General features: G+C 40.1%; 1 protein-coding gene across 10 annotated transcripts in view; it reads right to left on the bottom strand.

Moving 5' to 3' along the window:
* Positions 1-22,602, bottom strand: part of BPTF (bromodomain PHD finger transcription factor) — a 52,903-nt gene that overhangs the window by 2,373 nt on the left and 27,928 nt on the right. For 4 of the 10 annotated variants that reach the window (XM_048324094.1, XM_048324092.1, XM_048324095.1 and 1 more), the window contains 19 exons: positions 19,984-22,411; positions 19,636-19,760; positions 19,302-19,430; positions 18,834-18,984; positions 17,922-18,045; positions 16,300-16,552; positions 15,692-15,853; positions 14,580-14,728; positions 14,190-14,313; positions 13,408-13,631; positions 12,051-12,273; positions 11,505-11,824; positions 10,165-10,247; positions 8,130-8,355; positions 7,380-7,708; positions 4,033-4,206; positions 2,954-3,146; positions 1,944-2,028; positions 43-229 (listed from right to left, as the gene is read on the bottom strand). In XM_048324094.1, the coding sequence (XP_048180051.1) occupies positions 43-229; positions 1,944-2,028; positions 2,954-3,146; positions 4,033-4,206; positions 7,380-7,708; positions 8,130-8,355; positions 10,165-10,247; positions 11,505-11,824; positions 12,051-12,273; positions 13,408-13,631; positions 14,190-14,313; positions 14,580-14,728; positions 15,692-15,853; positions 16,300-16,552; positions 17,922-18,045; positions 18,834-18,984; positions 19,302-19,430; positions 19,636-19,760; positions 19,984-22,411 (5,689 nt within the window). The remainder of the gene's footprint in view (positions 1-42; positions 230-1,943; positions 2,029-2,953; positions 3,147-4,032; positions 4,207-7,379; positions 7,709-8,129; positions 8,356-10,164; positions 10,248-11,504; positions 11,825-12,050; positions 12,274-13,407; positions 13,632-14,189; positions 14,314-14,579; positions 14,729-15,691; positions 15,854-16,299; positions 16,553-17,921; positions 18,046-18,833; positions 18,985-19,301; positions 19,431-19,635; positions 19,761-19,983; positions 22,412-22,602) is intronic. The other 6 variants (XM_048324093.1, XM_048324096.1, XM_048324098.1 and 3 more) reach the window with 6 other exon arrangements.

The raw sequence follows: 22,602 nt of genomic DNA, 5'->3' as shown, positions 1-22,602 counted from the left end.
GGGGCCAATGCACCATCTGTGGTTAGGAACACTCCAGCTTACCTGCTTGCCTTAAATCCTTTTAGTTTCTGTACAAAGAAGGACTCGAGAACTTCTGCACACTGGTAAAAAGGGGAGTCACTTGGATTGTAGTAACGGCAGTTATCAAAAATTTTGGTCATGTCTGCCACAAACTCCGTGACCTTTTTGTAGTAGCGTTTCAGGATTCTTTCTTCCATGGTTGCAAGGTCTTCAAAGAAACCAAATATTATTTAAATGAGACACTTTCATTCTCAACAGAAATCTACATTGTCAAGACTGTGGGAAACAAAGCATTATCCAGGTTAGAGGCTTTTCCAGGAATGCTGGTTGTGACTGGTGACACCAGTAAGTCTCCCTCAGAAGCGACACTTAGGCATGAATATGTTGTGTGCAGCTAAATTCAATAAAATGCAAGAATCACAATGACCAGGGAAAACCTTTGCAAGGAGCTCCCTGCTTTTTCTGAAGAAATGAAGGGAAGGTCAGACAACCAAGATTCAGGTACCATGTACATGTAACAGCCATCACCTCCTGACTATTTTTTGAATTCCTGCCTTGCTTTGAACAAACTATCAATTCTCATGGGCATATGCACATTACACATGGCACAGATGCAAGATTTCAAGTGCAGGGTCATGCAAAATTCCAGAGCTCTCATCCTTACTGACCAGACACATTAAGGAGACAGGAATGGTGATACGAACAGTAATTGTCCCATTTTAATCCACATATCAATTAAAAACAGGGAGAGGAACAAAACCTGTCAAATACAAATATAGCTGTGTAAATGTCTCGTGGCACTTTTAGCCAGAAAAACAACTATCTGCCCTTGAAAAATGTCCTTAAGGTGCTTATTTTGAGATACCAGTAATGCCCGAATGTGTGCAAACTGCAGATGGGTCTGGATTACCTGGTGTATTTTACTAAGATTTACTTGTATACTTAGAGGCGCCTTTTCCTCCTACTTAAGTCAGAAAGGGCTAAATGCACTTCTGTTTACTCCACTAGCAGTATCGTAATTTGAGCTTTCCTTATAAACTTTAACCCATCCACCATGGAATAGGAATTGTTCAGCATTGTCATAACAGCACAGTCCAAAACTTGGAACAGAAAAGGACACAATTTCTAAACAAAATACTGTTTTCAGTCAACATACCACAACATTTTGCCAAGATACTAAACTGAACTTTCCTATTTCTAGGATGAGTAAGGAGTAGGTGAGAAAGCTCTAATGACACACTGGCTCTCATTTAGAGATATGAAAATGTATTGGTTCAATACTGGAAGGAAAGGAGTAACATTCCCAACACCATTTCTGCCAGGAGATAGATTTTCTCAAGAAATTTCACATCCAAGTGCTTATCCAGTTTTAACTGGTGAGCTCTAAGAAGATTAGAGTAAAGCACTGTAAAGCTGCAGCATCTCCCTTTCAACTTCGCCCACATTCACAATATCTGAATGCATTTTGTTCCTGCAGCTTTGAAGATAAATTACACATAAAACAAAATTTACTATTACTATCAAGTCATATGAAGATAATTTTAAACTCCATCTTAAGGTGCACGTCACGCTTCCATAGCATCACATCCTGCTCAGCCTCTGGAGGAGAAGCTCATGCACAAAGACAGAAAAAAATTGTCCTCTTTAAATGAAGAAATTTAAAAACATGAGTTCTATCCTATTGCTGCATTGACTTCCACATTTCATCTGTAAGACAGGCAGTTATTTAGGGTGAAGGAGTCAGCCTAGAAGTAGATAAAACAGCCTTCATGAACTTCTGAATGTATCAGTGAGAAATCACAGTGTTTCATCTGCCTAACCTGTGAATTTTGCAAAATATGGCTGGAACTGGTCAGCAGGAAATTAACTTGTTATTCCAAAGCCCAAACCCACTCACTCAGGCTGTTCTCACCAACACTTACCCATTGGTTCTTTGATGACACCATAATAATCTGGTGCATCGTTGGGATCTACTGGTTCTAAGAACGGCCACGCCATTTTGTGAGCCTGGCAGGGAAACAGGAGAGAATTAAAATATAAAATCGAGTTAAACTAGGTACTATTAATAGGTAAATATTTTCATCCTTTTATCTGTTGGGGTCTGGAGTTGAATTTCAGGAAGAAGTGCAGCATTATATGAAAAAGGAACCAGTTCTCATCTGATGACTGGGTAAAGTTTTAAATGCCAGTGACCCAGTAGTTCGGCTTCAAAACAGGAAACTGTGAAATTCAGACATAACAGGATACTGTTCTGAACAGGCTGCATGGAAAAGTATGGAATGAATTTACTGAGAGTGCTTTCTAGTACCCTAAAATTAATATGCTTTTATAAATGTATGCAAAATACAGGACAATGCAAATTATTACTTAGAGGATTTCTGTTACCACAATTTTAAGAATTGTACCAGAATTCTTAAAAAGTCTTTAGAGTTGTAGCAGAAAAAGCCTATTTGGGAGTGACAGAGAAACCAGAAATATACTGTATTGTTGGACAGTGACATATTCTTATTATCAAGATGCCATCATTTACATGCTGATAATGACCCCCTATGAGAACACTCCTGAAATCTGGTAACTCTCAAAGTACAGAAGTATAGATCACAACCCTCAGAAAACTGATCTGAGAACAGAACATGGCACTTTTCATACCCTGTGCAGTTGGGCTCCCACTTTGCCTTTTGGGATTCTAAATCTGCTTCCTTTAAAAGCCTTTCATTGAAGGGATTATTTAGTTTCACCCACTCAGGAGTGGTGATTTACTAATTATTGTAAATATTCCTCAGGACAATAATGCCAAGCAAGTTTGCAGCTGACACAGTGCCAAAGCTTTGCTATTCCCTCAAATCTCAGAGCTACTAAAGAGAAATCAAAACCCTCCTCCCAGACCCACTGGGTCTGTCACACTCCCTGATGCTGCCACCCTTCTCCTCACCTGCAAGGAGCGCAGGACCCTCCTCAACCCTTCATAGTCTTTATCTGTGAGTGGACTGAGCACAGTCATGGCATCCTCTGTGGACTGGCACTGTGGACACACGTACTCATCAATGAGATCTGCCTCGCTCTGCAGGATGCCCACGCAGCGCCCGTGGTACCAGTTCTGACATCGGTCACAGCCAATGTAAAATCTGCAAGAGCCAAACCAAATGTCAGCGGCTTCAACTATTTCAAGTCCAGGTTACATTTAAACCCATAAACCTGCCATCACCTGCACACAAGCAGATACTTGGCATGATTAAAGACAACAGGTAACGTCAGATTTCAGAGTGACAAATTCTACTCCAACTGTTTTTGTATTTACAGACCATTTCAAAACACGTTCCTAAATTTTACACTTTCAAGCAATCAAGATTTCAAAAATCATTCCTCTGCTTTAGAGATGAAAGGAACAGTGTAAAGCCAGAAGTCTCACCCAGCCAGTATCCAAACCAATTCAAGCTGCATTTTGCACAAACTGGACTACAACTACGGCTTGTTTCACTCTGTACAAGCACTTTTCATATGGAAGCTTCAGTCTTGTAACTGAACACGGAGTATTCTATGACACAAAGCCTTACAGTAAAAGATGTATATAATTCACATATATATAATCATATACCAACCATATACCCCCGTACTAAAATTATGTTCTCCAGCCAGATCAGATTAAAGCACAAAAAAACCCACTAAATACAGCATTTGTCTTTTAGTCTTTCTAACCATCCCCTGTTAAAGAAAATAAAATTAAAAAAGAAAATAAATCCCAATTAAAGTACATGGTGTTTTGGTAGTTTGTTGTTAAAAATAAAAACCACAATACATTTTGACCACCCTGAGAAAGTTCACTTTTCCTAAACATTTACTGAACAGAAACATCTGGGAGGGGGAGACAATTACTGAAAAGCAATTTGTATTACGAATGAATACAATATATGCAGAATAACTAGTTGTTTACTCTTTGCAAGGAACAGGAAAGCACAGTCAGAGCAGTTTTGCTACCTAGACATGGAATAAGAGGTTCTTATCCGAACTCACTGCGACTCATCATAAGGTGTTCTGCAGATACAGTACAACTCCTCACTGCTGCCCTCTTGTGCCCGTTTACACTCATTACAGATGTACACATCCATTTTCTTAGCCTCCTTTTCTGTGATTCCAACACATTCTCCATGATACCAGTTAGTACAAAGATCACAGCCAATATAGAACCTAAAAGTGTTCACAATGAAAATGACAATGTAATTGTCATTTCAAATGGCATGGAACTTTTCCCTGCATTTCTCTCTGATGCACTTGCTGCTGGGCTACTTTCTGTCTCAGCTTCCCTGCTCCCTAACCTTACAAACTAACATCTCATGCTGCAGCTAGACTGGCAGTAAGGTCACTTGGGTCAATTTAAATTGACAGTTCATCAAAATGCACATGTATTGATATGTACATATTAATATGTAACCAGACTTGACAAAACTATGGGCTGAAAATCTACTGTCTTCAATGTGTGTGTGAAAAACTGTCAAAGGCACAAAAAGACAAGGCCAAAGAAAAAAGGTTTACATTTTCAAAATTGCAGCTCAAAAGCCACTGAAACATTTCCTTAAAGTTTGAAAATGTAGGTCTCAGTTAATTTAAAAAACAAAAGCAAAGCGCAAACACCAGCTAGGAGTTACGAGTACACTACAAGAACATGCAACCAGCAGTGTGTAGGTACGTCTTGGTGTAACATGATACGAAAGAAAATAGGGTCAGGGCATGACTGTCAATTTTAAATCTTGGAGGTTTTTTTTGAGGGGGATGTGCACTGAAATCTGATAATAAACTACTTAAAACTGCGACAAAGTGGAATTTTGACTGAATAACGCCTCCTCTCAGACACAGCTGTGTGACGGAACCAGGTATGGTATGACACAAAGTGAAGGGAACCAGGGACAGAATCATGGGAATGGGACCTTGCACAGAATGATGTGACGAAACTGTAAAATATTATGCCAGGATGTTTGTAACTCGTGTATGGATCTCTCAGAACACACCTATGACCAGTGACAACCAGATGGGCAACACTCACATCCATTCTCTCTGCCTAAGCAAAAGCAAGCAGACTCGGAACCTCCATCCTCCTGGATTTTGGAGACCTCAACCCCCTGCCAGGTGCTGCCGTAGGAATTCCTGCCACCCTGTCAGCCTGCAGGCAACACCCTGGGGCGTTGCACCAGCAGGGCAGTAGCTACCCCATGTTCCACAGGAAGCATCTCTGATTTCCTGGGCCTCTGCACACATCCTGCACACTCAGATCCTGCTTTTTCTCTTGTTTTCAGTCAGGCAAATCCTAAAATAAATATCACACAACCCCATTTCCATAAAGAATGGCTAGACATAGATTCTGACAACTATAAGGAACTCAGCCTGTGCCCTGTTCCCAAGAGAGGCCGTGTCTGGTCCTGGTGATGTGGAAGCACATTTGCATCCAGGTGTAGGTGCTAAGCCTTGCCACTGGAATGTGGAGCAGGTGCCACATTATGCTTTAACAGATAGATTGGAATCTAAGCAGGAATCTTGGAAAGATATCCTTACTGACCATCCTTGAAAACAGTATTAGCAAATCCCTATAACCCTGGAGTATCATGAATGAGAAATAAATGTAATAGTTTTGCAATAAAATACACAGCACAAAACAACTTAAAAGGCTTTACTAAATCCAAAGAAACACACAGGGTATTCATAAAATACCACAAACTGGCTTTTCAAGTAGCACACCTATCTTTTCTCAAGTAGAAAAGAGACACCAGCATAAAGAGGAAAAGTATCCAATGCCTACATATACATATATGAAAAAATAAAAAAATTCTCAGAAAACTGTTTCAAAACTTGACTAATTCCAAATAGCAAAAGGATTATGTACTTCAACAGTATAGTCATCATTTGTAGGAATATCAAATACAAGATTCACAAAAAGCAAAGCAGCAGAGCTCTGTCATATTGCTAAGGATACTACTGAGTTATTAACATTTCATTTTCTTGGAAGCACAGTTCTCAATTCAAGCTACCAAAATTCACTCTATGACCACTAGAGTCAACACAAAGAGTTAGTCTGACAATCAAATCCCTTTGCTCACTCACTAACTCCAGATGCAGTAACACACAGACCTCTGGTATCACAGCCAGAGAACAGGGTCCCTCCTAAGTACGCTGGATAACAGAAAACCTGATACAGACACAAAGTTAAGTGAGGCTGGGGACATCCCTCAGAGGTGACAGTGACATAACAGCCAGAGCATCACTCTGCTCTTCCTGCAGCACTGGCAGTCCAGGGAGCAGCCCCATTTCCCACGCTGAAGTAATAGTGCAATGGTCAGAGTTACTCAAAACCTCAAGATCTCAACTTTATTAAAAAAACATAATTAAACCCCAAAAAAGGCTAGAAGGAACCAAGAAGTCTCCTAGTCCTGGCCCTAAACTTGAAATGAAGAACCATGACCCATGGAGTGAATGCATCACTCCAGATCTATGGTTTTCCTGTTACCAGCCCTTAAAGTACCACCAAATGGTACCAGTTCGTATTTTTGGGTATTGTCGCTTACTTGGAATTGGTCTGAAGTCAGACTTACTGTACATACATCTCTGCACAGCTCTCAGATGTTAACCATTACTAACTACTGCTGTTAGTCACCTCTACCTTAAGGAGGAACATGTAACACTATCCCCTGGAATCCACTGGATTCTCCACTCCAGCACTTACAGCATTTCTTCACAAGCTCTGTACATAACATAAATACTTTTTCCTCATTCGCAGTCAGAATCAAACTACAGAGAACTGCAGTTTTCACTTTGTCAAATGCTTAAATATTGATTTTTATCAACCCTGGAATGCAAATAATAACACATGGAAACCATTTCTCCCTGAAACATTGTCCAAAGTGAACTGCAGTCCAGTGACTCAGAGCCCCCTTTACTGGGTACTGCCTTACAAAAAAAAGTCATTTATTGGAAGACGGTACCAAAGCTATTTCTGAAAAACATCAGCTACTTATTAAAAAGAAATTGCTCAAACCAAATTGTCACTTGCTTCTGAGGCAGAGGCAAAACAGCAAAAGAAAGAGTAACAGAGCGGAGGGAAAAAAAAGAAAAGAGTATGTGCATATGAGACAGGAAGGTCACACAATGGAGACATGCAAACGAGTAAATATAAACCACACACAGTAACAGTATCAATCGAGTATGTTAATATTTGTAACTGCTAGTGGAAAATAGAGACTTTATTCTCTATACCCTAGTGATCACTGCAATAACCTGCCACTACCTCCACTTCTAGCACTACCTGGCACTAAGAGCTGACACTAAACCTAAAGCTAAGGACATGCAGGAGGGGCTATGGCATCGTTACTCACTTGGACTCGTCGTAAGGCGTTTTACAGATGCAATAAAGCTTTGTGTCCTTCTTCGTTTCCTTTGAGGTAGTAGAAATCATTTTCTTTTTCTTGGACTTGGAAGCCGAGGAATCCTTCTCCTCCTCTCGTTTCCTCTTCTGGGAGGAGACTGGCATGGGGACAGTGGTGGAGGAGGAGGAGGTGATGCTGGCTGCCGGTGGCTGTGGTGGTGCTGGTGGCACTGGTGGTGGGGCAGCAGCGGCCATGGCTGCAGCTGCAGATGCAGCAGCTGCTGCCTGGGCTCTTTCTTTTTCTTTCTTAATTTTAGTCAAGTCTTTCTTTAGCTCCTCCTGAAGTGTATTAAATGAATAAATAGAGGGAGGCACTTCATATGATAACTGCAAGACAGGGTTACAATCTATGCAAAAATCCCCATGCTTAACCAGAAGAAAATAATTAAATCCACTCAAATATGCATTTCTTTCATGTTCTCAACCTACAATTCACATAATATTAAGGGATGACACACTTGGGCTACAATGGCCCACTGGCTGTAACTTATCAGAAGCTGTTTCATGAAAGCAGGTAATTTCAGTCCAGAAGAAAACCAAGAGGCCCTCAAAGGACATATGAGTAGCTTTGCAGAGATCCACAACCGCAGCTTCTTCCTGTAAATTCCCTTAAAATCTCACTGAGCAAACAGACAAAGATGAACACAGAAATGTTCTCCCCAGCTTAACATCAAATTAGCCTTTGAGACTCTGTCCTTACCTGCACTTCAATCTGTAGATCTTTGTCCAGAAGTGCTCTTTTTTTCAGTATTTCAGCTTTCAGCTGTTCTTTATGCTTGAAAAGCAGAGCTGAGAGCTTGGTTGCGTTCTGTTTGCTCCGCTTCTGCTCCACGCTCTCTTCTCGCTTCCGTTTCTTAGCTGCCTGTTTTTCTTCTTTGTCTATCTTATCCAGAATATATTTCATCACTTGGTTGCACACAATCATTCTGGGGAAGGAATAAAGGAAAAGGGCATTGTGCTGAGCTGCCTGTTTATTCCCAGTTGAGAATGCAGAATCAATTCTCCAGTCGCTGCAAGCTCATTATTATATTTCCTAAGATGTAAAAGGTAAATTTAGCAACACACAGTGCTTCCACTCCTGCTTATTTACTAGAACACTGCTGGGAGAGATCAAGTCCCTTGTTAGGCTCAAGAGGGCCAGTCCCAATTTCACTTAAATGATCTGAGTACTAATTGTTCCTCCCCTCCCCCATCCAACTCCCAAAGCTTTGGCTTTAGTAGGATGAAGAGACGTTTTCACTCAATTCAGTTTCCACAATTTGTTTCAAAGAGCTGGATTTTCATTCTGATATAAGATGAAAGTGAGTTGGAAGCCTGTAATTTCTTTTAAAACAGACATTTCTACGTTCCAGTGACCACCAAATACTACCAAGATTTTGTGTTTTGGCGTAAGGACTGACAAATACTTTTCATTGTATAGAATTCACTATTAACAGTTCCCAATTTCTCCACTAATGACAGCTCAAGATTAGTTTTTCATCTACTTGTTGTACATTCAACTATAAATCTATTTTCCTGTTCACTTGTTCTGCACCTTCCATTTATTTTGCTTTATATTTAAATTAGAAAATGAATGTATTTTGGTTCTTCTGAATTTACTTTTCCCTTCTCTATTCTTTTCCAAAACCACTAGAAAACCAAATGCTTCTCCTTGCCAGAGTGACCATGTAAAACAACTCCCATTGAGCTGAGAGGAAACAGCAGAATAGCAATGGCCAGGACAAGCAGCTGCTGGCAACTCTGTGGTCTCGGACATTTTGTCCTTTGACAGACAGATGAATTTTGATGACAAATGTAATATGTAGATAAATATTTGTAGGGCCATACAATTTTGTTTAGCTTGCTCTTCTATATCTACTTGATTCAGTCTGTTTTTTTCACAGACTAAAGGTCCCCACCTTGTATTTTTGAAGAAGAATAAATCAGTGAGATGGAAAGGCAGCTGCACCATGAACCAAGCTAGCTAGAACTATACTTTTCATCTTTCTCTTAAATTGGACTTTTGTCAGTCGAAACACCTATTTGGCTGTCTGACACTATGAAATGAAGAGCATATCCAACACATCTTTTTCTTTATGCAACTGTGAACAGTAAAGGAGTGGCACCCAGGGACAGTGTTGTAATCAACTGAGCCTGTGATCTGATGATCCAAATTTTTTAAAATACAATCTTCTTTTTCTTAGTATCTGACACACACTTGTGATTATCTAATTAGAGCAACTGTATGTGTGAAAAGGAGTCAAAATAACCCCATGACAAATGACAAACATTCCAAATTTCTGTTTAGCAGCTTCAAGCATAAAATCTCTCCGTTTGTCAATCTGTCTTCCAACTCTTCAGCTCCTTCTGTAGAGTGGGATGTGCAGGAACAAGAATGGAAACACATGGCCATGATAAAGGACAAACAAAACCCAGGCTTTTTTTGCAGCAGAGCCATTAATTCTCCATTCTGTGCTCCTTTAAGGATGGTTTTTACTTGAGTTTAAGAACTGTGGCCAGCTTCAAACACAATATGTAATATTACTTAAAAAACATATGATCAAAATAAAATTGAGATTATACTAATGCAATAAAGATCATTATGAAACTTACTTCTAAATGTTACTCTAACCAATTTAAAATAGCAACACTTCTTTAACCAGGTTTTTACAAACCAGCATTTCATTATGATACCATTAAAAGATGTAATAAATGAAAAACTTGACATCTACAGATGCACTGTGATGCACATTCACCTCTGATTTTCTTCCCTCTCAGCTGGACTCAATGTCTTCTTCTGTTTCAAATGTTCTATGACAGCATTCTGCTTCACAACCACCTGTAGGATGATACAGATTTCAAAATACAACATGAAAACTTTAGCCAGCATTTCACAGCATTATGGGCAGAACCAGGACATTTCTTAAGTTAAAGAAAAAGTTGAAGTGCCATTTATTTCACTGAGTTACAAAATAAAGCTGATTTTATCAGGGAAGCAGTGCTGGTTTAAAACAATTATTTGAAAATTGAAAAAGAATTTGAAAATGAATACCACCACCCCCAGAGCAGGACAGTTTGCTTATGTCAGGTTTAAATCCAGGGACTAAATGTAAGTTGACTCTATTTCCTCAGTGACTGGTTGTTTTAAAAATGGTAAGAGTCTTATAACATGTATTTTTTAAGCCCTGCAGCCATCCAACAGCATCCCATTTCAGATACCTCTGTGGAACCTCAGTTTTCAGGTAATGAAAGTACTGCACATGTGTTCTCTCCATCAGCTCTCCTAGCTCTGACCTATCTTTCCTGAATTGAGAATAGAGATGGATTTGTCCCAGCAGCTAGTGGTAAACAGAATCAAGGTGACAGAAGAATGCAAACATGGTACAAGTGACTTGATGTGCTGAATTAACTTGGAATGTGTCATTAAATTGCCAACAGCAATCGTGCACTATCTTTGAAAGAATCAAATTAACTGCCTATCAAATGTATTAACATTGTTAACAACAACAGGCATTTCAAACTGTATTTCTTTCAATACTTACTTCAGTAAGTGTTAATTTCCTTCTGTTAACTTTACCTGTTTCTGGATAATGTCACTTTGATTAGAAGCCTGAAGGGTGTGCTCATGTTTAATTTCTATCTGTTGCTGCTTTTTCTTCTGTTGCTGCTCCCTGAGCTGCTGAACTCTGTGCAGCTGCTCCTGAACACTAGCTGTTTGCACTGTCACCACACTGGCAATCTGCTGAGCCTGCACTGGGCTACCGTGCTGGATCTCAAGAGGTAACTGAAGCTTGATCTGCGGCACGCTGCCCTGCTGGGCTTGTATCTGAGCCACAGCATGGGGCTGCAGCTGAGAGAGGATTTCCACTTGCTGCTGAAGCTGAGGCAATTCAGTAACACTTGTTGGAGGCTGCTGAAGGTGCAGCTGAGGATGAGCTGGGCACTGCACAGGAACCTGATTTAAACTTTGAGGGTTTAAACTTGCAAGGGTTGAGCCTGAGGTCTGAACCTGAGGCTGGGATTGCTGCAGCCCAGCTGGAATTTGTATGGGAGCATGGGGCCACATCGGACTGGGTTGTCGGGTTGGAGTCTGCACCTGAGCTGGATGCTGAGCCTGGGCCGGGGACTGGCCTGGGGGCAGGCCCGCAGGCGGCGGCTGCATCAGGCCTGGCGCTGGAGAGAGTCCCCGAGCCTGGGCTGGAGACTGAGCTGGAGATTTGGACGGCTGAGCTTCGGGGGGCGCCGCAGAGTCACCGGAGACTTCGGGCTGGCTCAGGGCCTCGGGCTGAGCACCCTGGGGCTGCGCCCCCACGGGCTGCGCAGGGGCCGAGCTGGGCTGGCCCTGGGGCTGCCCCTGCCCCGCGGGCACAGCCGGTGCTGGTGGCGCCTGCAGAGCTGGCTTCAGTTCCCCTGCAGCTGAGAACGACACAAACGAGGATTCCATTAATTGTAAATGGTGGGGCTATGAGCCTTACTAACTCAAACCCTCTGGAACTACTGCAAAGCTCTATGCAGCAACTCAACAGACTCTGCAACACACTTCCAACAAATTTACTGCACTAACAGACCACCTCCAGCTGCATAAATACTCCCATGCAATTGAAATGGAAGCTTTTTTCCTGCTGAACAGAACAGTGCTTACCCGAGGCTGAAGTAGAAACCGTGGTTGTAGTTGTGCTAGCTGTAGTAGCAGCTGCTGGTAGTGGGGTGAACAGAAATCTCTGAATTGTACCATTTGGCATAGCTGCTTGCATAAGCTGTTGTCCTGGACCAGGTATTACAGTCACACCCTGAGGGATTAACTGTAACTGACCAGTAGTTTGACCTTGTCCCTGAATTACCACAGTTAAACCTTGACTGCCACCCTAAAAAAAAGTTAATATTGATGTATTAGTGACACGATTCTTAGACAGACTTTGCTGAAAATCAGAATAATGAGGGGTTTAGATTTCAAAATTCAATATTTTTATCACATACCATACTCCTAAAATCTAAAACTAGCATCTGAGATAATAAAATACTCTTTCAACAATTCTATCGCCCCAGATGACTAGGGTGGAGTTACACATTTTGTGAACGAACAGAACACAATACAAAACCTGTGAGTCTTTGGTGTAGAAACTCACAGAATGGTTTAGGCTGGGAGGGAACTTAAAGCTCACCCAGTTCCGCCCACACCTTCCACTGTCCCAGGCTGCTCCAAGCCCCGTCCAACCTGGCCTTGGACACTTCCAGGGATGGGGCAGCCACAGCTTCTCTGGGCACCCTGCACCAGGGCCTCCCCACCCTCACAGGGAAGAATTTCCTCCCAGTATCTAATCTAAACCTACCCTCCTCCTTCAGCTTGAACTCCAAGTCTTGTTCCACCTACAAAAAACCTTATCTGGCAACCAGCAGTCTGTACATTGCAATAATTTATATGTATTATTTATAGTTTGAAGAATAGATATTGTGGTAAATCACAGAAATGTACTTGGACCCAAAAATTGACTCTAAACTTATTTTTTGCCAACAGACCTTCATGATCTGAGCAGAAGTTGTAAGAACTTTTTCCTCCTCTGCTCAAAGATACTGCAACTTTTCCTCTGAGATTCTGGATAGCATGAATGAAAACTAAATCTTCACATCAAATCAAAAGACAAGGAATCAACATTATGATCTGAATGTCTACAAAATAGGCCATACAGAATAATTATGTCCCTTACTGCTATTAAAGACTTCTTTTTCCATACTGCTGAACACTCCTGATGCCAGATACCTTACTGGGAAATACAACAGGAAGTGGGAGTTAAAACTTTACTATTAAAACGACTTACTTGTAGTTACTATTTATTTTATTTATTTACTATTTAGGCTGCTTTCAGTCTGTAATTATGCCAATGGTCATCCTAAATGAAGCCAGACACATAAATTTAAGGGCACAGGCACTACACTGCTGAAATCCAAAGGCTGGATGGGTGTTAGCACACTTCCACACCCAGGACTGTCCAGTGCTTTACCTGTCCTTGTGTGAGCTGCGTGAGCTGGGCCATTGTCAGCTTCACCTGGCCCTGCTGAGGGCGAGGGGGCGGTGCTGGGGTCTGTGGCTGAACTTGTTGAGGGGCTGCTCCAGAGCTTGTGATGGTTTTCTGCCCAGTGCTGGAAGAAGCTGTGCTGGTACTAGAAACTGCTGTTGAGACAGGCTGACCCCTGATTATTTGAGTCACCACTTGCTGTGTCTGACCTGGAAGAGAAGAATTTGAGCTAAGAAACACGTTTTGAGTTTTTTAACCATAAGCACAGGAAACCTCCAAGTCACAAATTGCAGTGGGGTGTGATAGTGATCAGACAGGTGAAGCAAACACTGCAGTTTGCACATAAATTTTCTTTACAAACCATTTATGTGATTGACTGAAAAATGTCTGCAAAATGTTTTCTATTTTAAGGTTGCATGCATATGGAATACTTCAAACATTTAGCTTCTCTTTATGAAAAAAACAACAAAAAGGGAGGCTTTCTCAATGCACAATTACTCTATATGTTTTTAGGGTTTTTCAGTTTTTCTTTTTTTTTCCCCAGAATGAATGGACTTAAAATTAAGTACTACCTTTCCCAGTGTCAATGATGAACAACACTGACAAAGCCTCCAGCCAACACATCCAAGAGCCAAAAAAGGCGTTAGTTAAAAGTCAAGCATCAAAATGAGGGATTTTTACATTGGGACACAATGATACACAAGGAATTAATGAAGAAACAAACCATGGATTTCACACTGGGAATTTAAATATTAAAGTGAACCTACTGGCTGGCAGAATACCTTGTTGCACCACTACAGGTGTTCGAATGATGGTCTTGCCAAGGGTTGACTGCTGCAGTGGTGTCCGGATCACTGTCATCCCAGGGCGCAGCGGTGTACCCTGCACTACCTGTGCACACCAAAGAGGAGACCATGTGTAAACTTAGGGAAAAAGCCCCTGAAATATGCCCTGAATTATTTTCCTTGTGTGTTTTAATTTTCCCAATTGGAGGGAACTGTTGTACCTCTTTGGAATAAAGGACCCATACACACCATTGCTGAGAGGAGCCAAAAACACTGAAAAGTGATTAGCCAGAAGTTTTACTATCTGCCAGTAACTTAAAATCTATGCACCCACTTTTTTTTTTGAGTTAAATAACCAGAAAAACATCTTACTTGTGAAGTGCTTGTTGTTCCTAGCGTCCCTGTGGTGTTTGGCCTAATGGTTACAGTTGCTGTCCTTGGCTGGAATGAAGTAAAGGTTTGACTTGCACCTGTAGTTGATGGAATGATACCCAATACCTTTTGCTGAACTTGAACCACACCTAATTAAAGAAAAATTGAGCATTCATTAATGACATAATGGCCAGCAAAATAGGTAACTGCAACTCCAGGGTGGCATTTAGAACTCAGTCTCCAGGTTTCTAGAATGCCTTTGAGCCTTTCAACACGTCTTGGGAGAGCCTTTGTCATATTGTAAAAAGAAGCAGCATCATACTTTATCAGTAGTCCAGCTTCAAGTAGTTTAAATAGTCCATTTTAAGTTAGGAAACAGATATTTTAGAAAAGGTTAAGGAAAGTATGAACTTCGCTAATATCAGTTTGATGGTAACTGCAAAGTCCTTGCATTGACAGGGTGCCACAAATTACTGTTATACAACCATTAAAAGCTATAATCTGATTAATTTCAAATGTAGAGAACAGTTTAAACACCTTTCACCTACAACATGTGGTGCTGAAGAAAACAGGCAACGCTTCTCCTGTCACCTAAGAAATTTCAATACAAAATCTGCAGCCTTCATGACTTGCTCAAATGCTAAATATGATGGAGACAGAGAATTGGGCTTTTCTGTTCAACATACATTCACAAATCTCAAAATATTAAGTCCTCTTCTTGAGGCAAGAATCAAAAATGCTAATCTTAGTCTGGAGCCATACTCCTCATCAGTGAAGAGCAGCTGTAGGCATTAATATTTTTGTGAAGAAAGTTGCTTTGTTGATTTAGATAACAAAAAAAAAGCATGCTTCATTCCACATTGTTCAAAATAAAGCTCCTAATTTTGTGCTAGGAAATGCAGAATAATTTATAGGCAAAATCTTGCATTTTTTCCCTTCCAGACACAAATATGTAACACAGGGGGAACAAGCTGTGGAAACTTGTATTTATATATATATATAAAATATTTTTCCCCCTTCAAGTCGCAGTTTACTTCACTGGGAAAATAGTGTCAAAGGAGAATTAAGCAGCAAGCTGGAATACAATTTTTATTCAGTTCCCTTTGCCCTACCTCCTTGAGTTGATGGCACATTGACGGCAACAATCTTGCTGTTTGCAGGGAGTGGCAGCTTAGTTATCACTTTCCCTGCCATCGTTACTGGGCTGCCTGAGAGCTGGAAGGTCTGCCCTGTGCTGGCAATGGTTGTGGCTGAGGTGGCAGCTGTGCTAGTGGCTATTGAGGCACACAGAACAGGCAGGTTTAGAGCAGAATAATTAGTCAATGAAATGACTGTTTTTCAAGTATGAAACAGCAAACTACAGGATTACTTTTACATTTTTGTTTTTTTTGAATGTGTCATGCTTTCTTTGGTAAAGATTCTTTTTTGGAAACAGTATGTTACACCATAAAATGCTTTAATGAATGATTACTAGTACAAAAACTGTAAGTAATGAATGAGACAAGTCAGAAATGAGACTTCCTACCAAGTCAAAACAAGTGAAAACTAGACAGGTATAATCTCAGAAATGTCCTTCTGGCACAGCAGGAGTTAAGAGCAAAGATAACGAGAAATGTAATAATGCTGCATATTTGGAGGAGATGTGATGTGTATATAGAATGTGATGTATACACAGGATGAACTCCAGCACATGTTCCTTCCATGACAAATGGCTCCTTACCTGTTGAAGATTGGCCTTGTTTAACCCAAGTAGCAAAAGTTTGATGGAAATTCTTGTTCTGTTGGAATGTTACTGTAGCTGGAGAACCCACTTTAGTGGTGAGTACTACTTTGGTTCCCGTGGGGACAGGGCCTGTCAGAGGGCCCACCATGACTTTCTGTGGTGTGGAGACTGTGGTTGCAGGGCTGCTGGCTGTGGTGGCTGCAGGGACCACACCTCCTGCAGGGATCTGCTTCTGCTGTTCCAGCCGTTTCTATGGAATTTAGAAAAAAAAAATGGAATAAAGGGATAATTAGTATTTTCAGATTTTGCAACATAAACATTGTCTCTACCCAGTATTGAGAGAAAAAGGCCTCTGGTAGGATTTTAGTTTAAATTGTAGAGGATTGAAGAATAGGCTCCTTGACCTCCAGAACTAAAAATATGCTTAGAATACACAGCCAGAAATTTTCATTTATAGCAACTTTAAAAACCTTATCAGTTTATGTTAATTTCACTCCACATTTTACTTAAAAAAAAAAACCCCTCAACATATTAATTTGTCTCAGATTAATCAGAAAGATTAGAAAAAAAATCGAAGAATTTCCATCTATATTTGGCTTTGACCATGTGCATACATCTAGGTCAGTAATTGGTATATCATCATCAACACAGAGTTTACTATTAGCATTCCTAAATTTAGAGCTTCCTGCACTGAGATCCTGCCAGTAACCGAAAAAAACAGACTTTCATTCTGCTTCACCATTGAGAATGCAATTTTAAAAAATATTCTTTTAAATGTAAATCCAGTTTGCAGCCTGCTTAAAAAAATTAGGTTCAAAATCCCTTACCTTACCTAGTGACCTTCTGTGCTGTAACTGTTGAAAAGGCACATTTCATCTAGAGAGCCCCTTTGTGAAGGGATTGTATCAGTAGGCTCTTCTAAAATGTCAACTAATCTAACATTTTTTCCTATGTTACTGGAATTATCTCTGTATTTATTTAATTTGAATTCCAGCACTATAGTAATGCCCACAAATCAGAAGCACTCATTCACTACTTGGGTTTTTGTCAGGGAAGATGAAATGAAAAAGGAATAAGTTGGAAAAAGCACTGTTCTTAATAATGTATGTGAAATACCAACATGGCATCGGGTTTCCTAAGGGCATACATTTATATATAAATACATACACATATCTACATAAATTTAAATAAAATTATTAATGGGCTTAACTCAGAAAAGATAGAATAAAATCAAAAGATTTGAGTGAAGCATGAAATGCAGTTGTATTCCCAAGTCAGCTGTATTCCAAGGCAGCTTTCCATTACACATAGAACACTGAGGACCTCGCCTGGAAATGGGTGCTTCCCAGCCTTCTTTTAAAATGGAAACAAACTACACCTTTCTAAAGCATTATAAATGACGTGGGGGGGAAAAAAGGCAATCCAGAACAAACCTTTGCTTTAACCCTGTTTCAAAATAACAAATGTACACAGTGGCAGCAGCATTGTTTGATGGCTTAATTTGCAGTTGGCGCTATTTGAGAAATGGTGTAAGCAAGGGATAAGTTCATTTCCCAGCCTGTGATGCATGTGGTGAGCAGTGCAGTTGCTGACTGGTGGGACAACCAACAGCTCCCCACCTGCTGGGCAGCCAAACGTTGGTGTTTTAGCTGAGCCTCCAATTGGGCCTTGAATTCCTCTGCCTTCTTCTGTTCACTAACCTTAGCCTGTTGTTCAACTGCCTGTGCCTTTTCCTTCTCCACCCTGCCAAAGACACAACCAAAAGTAAGTTATACCACCACATAAAATCCAACCATCAAACTGCATTCGTTTCTATCGAGTTTAATTGCTCTCATAAGAGCAACTGTTGAGACAGAAGATCATTGAAAAACTGGTCACGGCTTTAAAAATATTTCAAAATAAACTACTGAAGTTGCATGCAACATCCCTGAAACATCCTGATGCTAAACTACTGCAACATCTTACAGGAAACTATTAATCAAAACTGGAATTTATAATTACATCTGAGACTGCAAGGAACCCATGTAATAACATATATTTAAAATTATTCTTTCCAAGAGATTCAAAAATCTTGTTCCAACTCTAAGCATGTGATACTGAAAATATGCACCTTATGACTTGAATATTCTCAGGCTCAATTTACTTGTACACAGTTATTTTCTTTGGATTATAGAAGTATTTAACAAATACTGTATAAAGTCATGCCAAAAGCAGCCTAAAGCCTTTCCATGAATTACAGTAGTAGCCTTTTAGCATATAATAGTGGTTAGTTCATAAGCATGGAAAAATTAACATAGTATTAGTTCTAACAAATCTGAAATATCTGCATACCTTAGTTTTGGTACCAGCAAATAGTTAAGCTTTATAACTTTAAGCTTGACTATCATTAACAAAAGGCCCAGTAAAAATACAACATGGATGTGTTTTTAGTGATCAGAGTGACCAAGTTCGTGTTCTCTAGGGGGAACTTTTACTTAACAATCATACAAATTAAGACTACTTTCTTTAAAAGTTCACTTGAGTTTGTTTACCTTTCAGCAAATGCCCTGATCTCCCACAGTTCCAATTCCTCCTCTGCTACCCAAGTTTCCATTATAACAGGGCCTGTTTGCTTGGGTGTTTCTGGCCTTTTTGGCCTGAGGGCACTTGATCGAAGTCCCTTCCTCTGGGGTGTTGGAGTTTCTTTAGAGAACAGTCAAAACACACACATTAAGCTATACTGTAAAATGAAATTGAAGTGTAAACCAAGATTAAGAGATTTCAGTCCCATTTTATAAACAGGAAGGCCTTTCAGCTTCAGATAAATCATGTCCATTTGTTAAATGCAGTTATTTGTTTCCCGGTAGGTAAATGAGTCGTTCAGGCAAGCTGCATTTGCTCCTTTGATGGTTTGAATTAGCATAAAGATACAGCTACCTTAGATCTAGATTATCTTACCTCAGGATTACAGGGAGGGGGGAAATGTCTAAACAAACGAACAAACAAACAAACCAACCAACCTTTTGGAGCCTCTGGAACACCAATGGGACAAATGATTTTTCTTATACAGTACTCTGACCGGATCCCATACGGACCAACATCTCTCCGCTTGATTATTTCTGTTGTTGTTATTTCAGTTTCAGTTGTTTCTGCAACAAATGAGTCCCAGTACATTAATAAAAGAAACAAATAAAACTGTATCTCCAATCAACCCAACATACTCAAGGCAAAGAAACAGCAAACAAAATTCAAATGCCACAGCTGACAGCAAGCCTTTATAGAAATGTTTTGAGGGAGTGAAATACTCAGAATTTACAGCAAAAGCTTTTGCAAAGAAATTTAAAATAACAATACCTGTCCTTGTGGTTCCTCCCCCAGGTGGAGCTTTTGCTGCCATATCATCCCACTTGAGACATGCCCACAATAATCTCAACATCAGGCTCACTCCAGCCAAAGATTTGACTGTTTGGAGTCGATACCTAATGACAGAAAATGACTTATATTTTAAAATCAACTTAAAATGCCCAACCAAACCATCAGGACAAAGGTTTTCCATTCTACTTTTACTGAACAATATAAAAAACTGAATCATAAATAGCAAAATTTGCATGTTTGGGCACAAACCTGTGTATCACTTGTATTTTAAAAATCAAGTCATTTCATCACATTCTACACTTTTTCTCAAAAATGTAAAATATGTACCTCCAAGTGATCCCAAAAGTTGGTCTTGGCGATGGATATGGCCAGATATCCAAGGCAGGCTTTGCATTGTAATTGAAATAAGGAACCTCTCTGATACCTCCTCTCCTGGCCAGCTTTTTTAAGTCATCATTGGGTAAAACAAATATGCTTTTTTTACTGCTTTTGGTAACAAATTTCCTATAAGATGGTAAGGCAGTTCCAGAACGAGTTTTTTTGGGTCTTGCAAATTTCATTAACTTCACTTTGTCTTTTGTGGAATATTCTTTGCTGACAGTCATAGAAGTCACCAATGTGCCTTCTGGGGTGGTCAGTGAATCGGTGACCGTTGTTGTAACCACCGTTTTACTGTGCTCTTGGACAGAGATGAAATCAGAGTTACTGTCTGCGGATGGAGTGGTGAGCTTGGTCACAGTGGTGGTGGTGGTGACAGTGGTGGTGGCGCAGTTTTCTGTAGATGAAACAACTGTGGTTTTCTCATCACTGGCAGCTCCAGTCTCTGCGACTTTAAACACCGTTTTGGACTCTGTGGACACAGTTGAGGTTGTGGTAGTCACTTCAGTAATAACAGTTTTTATTTTACTTTCTCCATTAATATTTTCCATTTTATAGGTCTGTACACCATTCTGGTCAGCAAAGTGACTCCTCAAGCTGGATTCTTCACATGAGATTACAGGTGATGGAGCAACTTTCTTCTCCTCAGCTGCTTCAGTTTCCATAGATTCTGTTTCTCTGTTCAGGTTATTTTCTTTACAGACAGGCTGTGTTGGTGGGGAAGCAGAGCCAATACTGGCAGATCTCTCCGGAGAAAGCTGGTTTTCTTCAGTTTTCTGCACATACTTGAGAACTTCATCTGGTGGCTGAAGACTCTCTCCAGACTCAGATTCAAGTGAACTGCGCAGATGTGACTTCAAGTCCACATTATTTTTATCCTTGGTGTCCTCTCCTCCCATGATGCCACCATTCATGAATGGTTTTACTGAAGATTCCTTAAAAGTCAATGGTTTTATTTCATGTTCTGGAATGGATTTATTAATATTATTAACTTTTGGTTCGATATCACCCCCGGCCTTAGCTTCACAGGTATTTTTCACTAAGCAGTCATCATTTGATAATGCTTTGATGTCATTGTCTTTTCCATTCATTTGAAATGATGATTTTTCTTTTTCTAAGTCTGTCTCAGTTTCTTCATCTTTATTATTTTTTTTATCAGTAACAGTATTTACATTTGTCTGATCAAGATATTTGTTCATGGTACCTGTCTCCACTTTCAGTTCCTGACCTTTCTTTTGACCATTCGCCTCTGTTAGTTTAGAGCTCAGTAAATCCTCATTAATATGTTCCCCATCCATGTGTTCCAGAGTTTGACTTTCACGGTTTCTTTCAGAAATCAGCCCTGTTTTAAATGATTCTAGATTTTTATTAGCTGATTTTTGGTGAAATACCATCTTTTCAGATTTACTTTCAGCCTTTACAGGAGCAATTTCTTCCTCCATTTCACTTTCTTGAGAGGACATTGTTTCCATATGGCTTTTTATCATATAATTGTTTTCTGGATCTTTGCTCTGCTGTTCAGAATTCCCTTCTGAGTCTGGTTTTTCAAGAGTGGCCACAGCATCTCTTCTACAGCTGCTTTCAAGTACCACTGGCCCTAAGTTTTCAAGTTCTCGCTGAGATACTCTGGTAATAGGTAGCTTTTGTTTCAAGGGTTTTTCATTTGTTTCTGAAACATCCCATTTGATTCTGCCTTCTGCACTGGTTTGTTTCAAGCCATCCACTAAAGAGCTCTCAGACTCTCCAAGAGCCTCTTGTCCTTGACACTTAGCAGCAGCCAAAGGTTCAGGATTGTTTTCTTTGCCATCATTCTGAATGGAGCTGTCTCCTTCAGAGGATTGAGGGGAGTCTTCATCCGGCAGCTGCCCTTCTCCTTTTGAGAGCCTGTTTGACAAAGGCAAAGAAGGCTCATCTTCATCCCCAGTTTTGGTACAGGAGATGCTGCTGATGGGCAAACAGTCCTGTTCTGCATCTTCGGCTTGGGTCTTGTCTGAAATACAGCTTTGATCTTGGGAAGAACTGTCAAACTGGCTTCCTTCTTTTCCTTTCCTCGTTTGTAGCTCATCTGCATTTTTCTGGGGGCTTACAGATCGAATGCCCCCAGTCTTAGCACCAGCCTCTAGCTTAATCTTTTCTAGACGTTGTTTTTCTTCCAGTGTAAATTGTTTTATTCGCCTCTCCAGGAGTCCATCTAATTTTGATGATTTTACTTTCCTTTTGTAGCAAGTCCTTAAATGAAATCCCTCACTGACATTGATTATATCCCGCTTACAATGACTTTCCTCATCTTTTATGGACGATTCAATTTTCACATCATCTACATCCATAGGTTCTTCCTTAATGACTTTATCATTTTCACCATCGATATCTTTTTCCACTGTGAAGAAGAAGTAACTCTGAGTCAGTGAGCTCCCCAACAATGAATACTAAATTATATTTTTACATTAAGTACTAAGAAATAAATGCATATTTAGCATATTAATAGATTTCAATAAAAAAAGGAACAAAAACTTCAGACACTACTACAATGGATAATAGGCAATCATTTAACTGAGACATTTTAGATGT

Source organism: Corvus hawaiiensis, chromosome 19, assembly GCF_020740725.1.
Source record: "Corvus hawaiiensis isolate bCorHaw1 chromosome 19, bCorHaw1.pri.cur, whole genome shotgun sequence".
NCBI lineage: Eukaryota > Metazoa > Chordata > Aves > Passeriformes > Corvidae > Corvus > Corvus hawaiiensis.
This window is presented reverse-complemented; position numbering and strand designations above follow the sequence as displayed.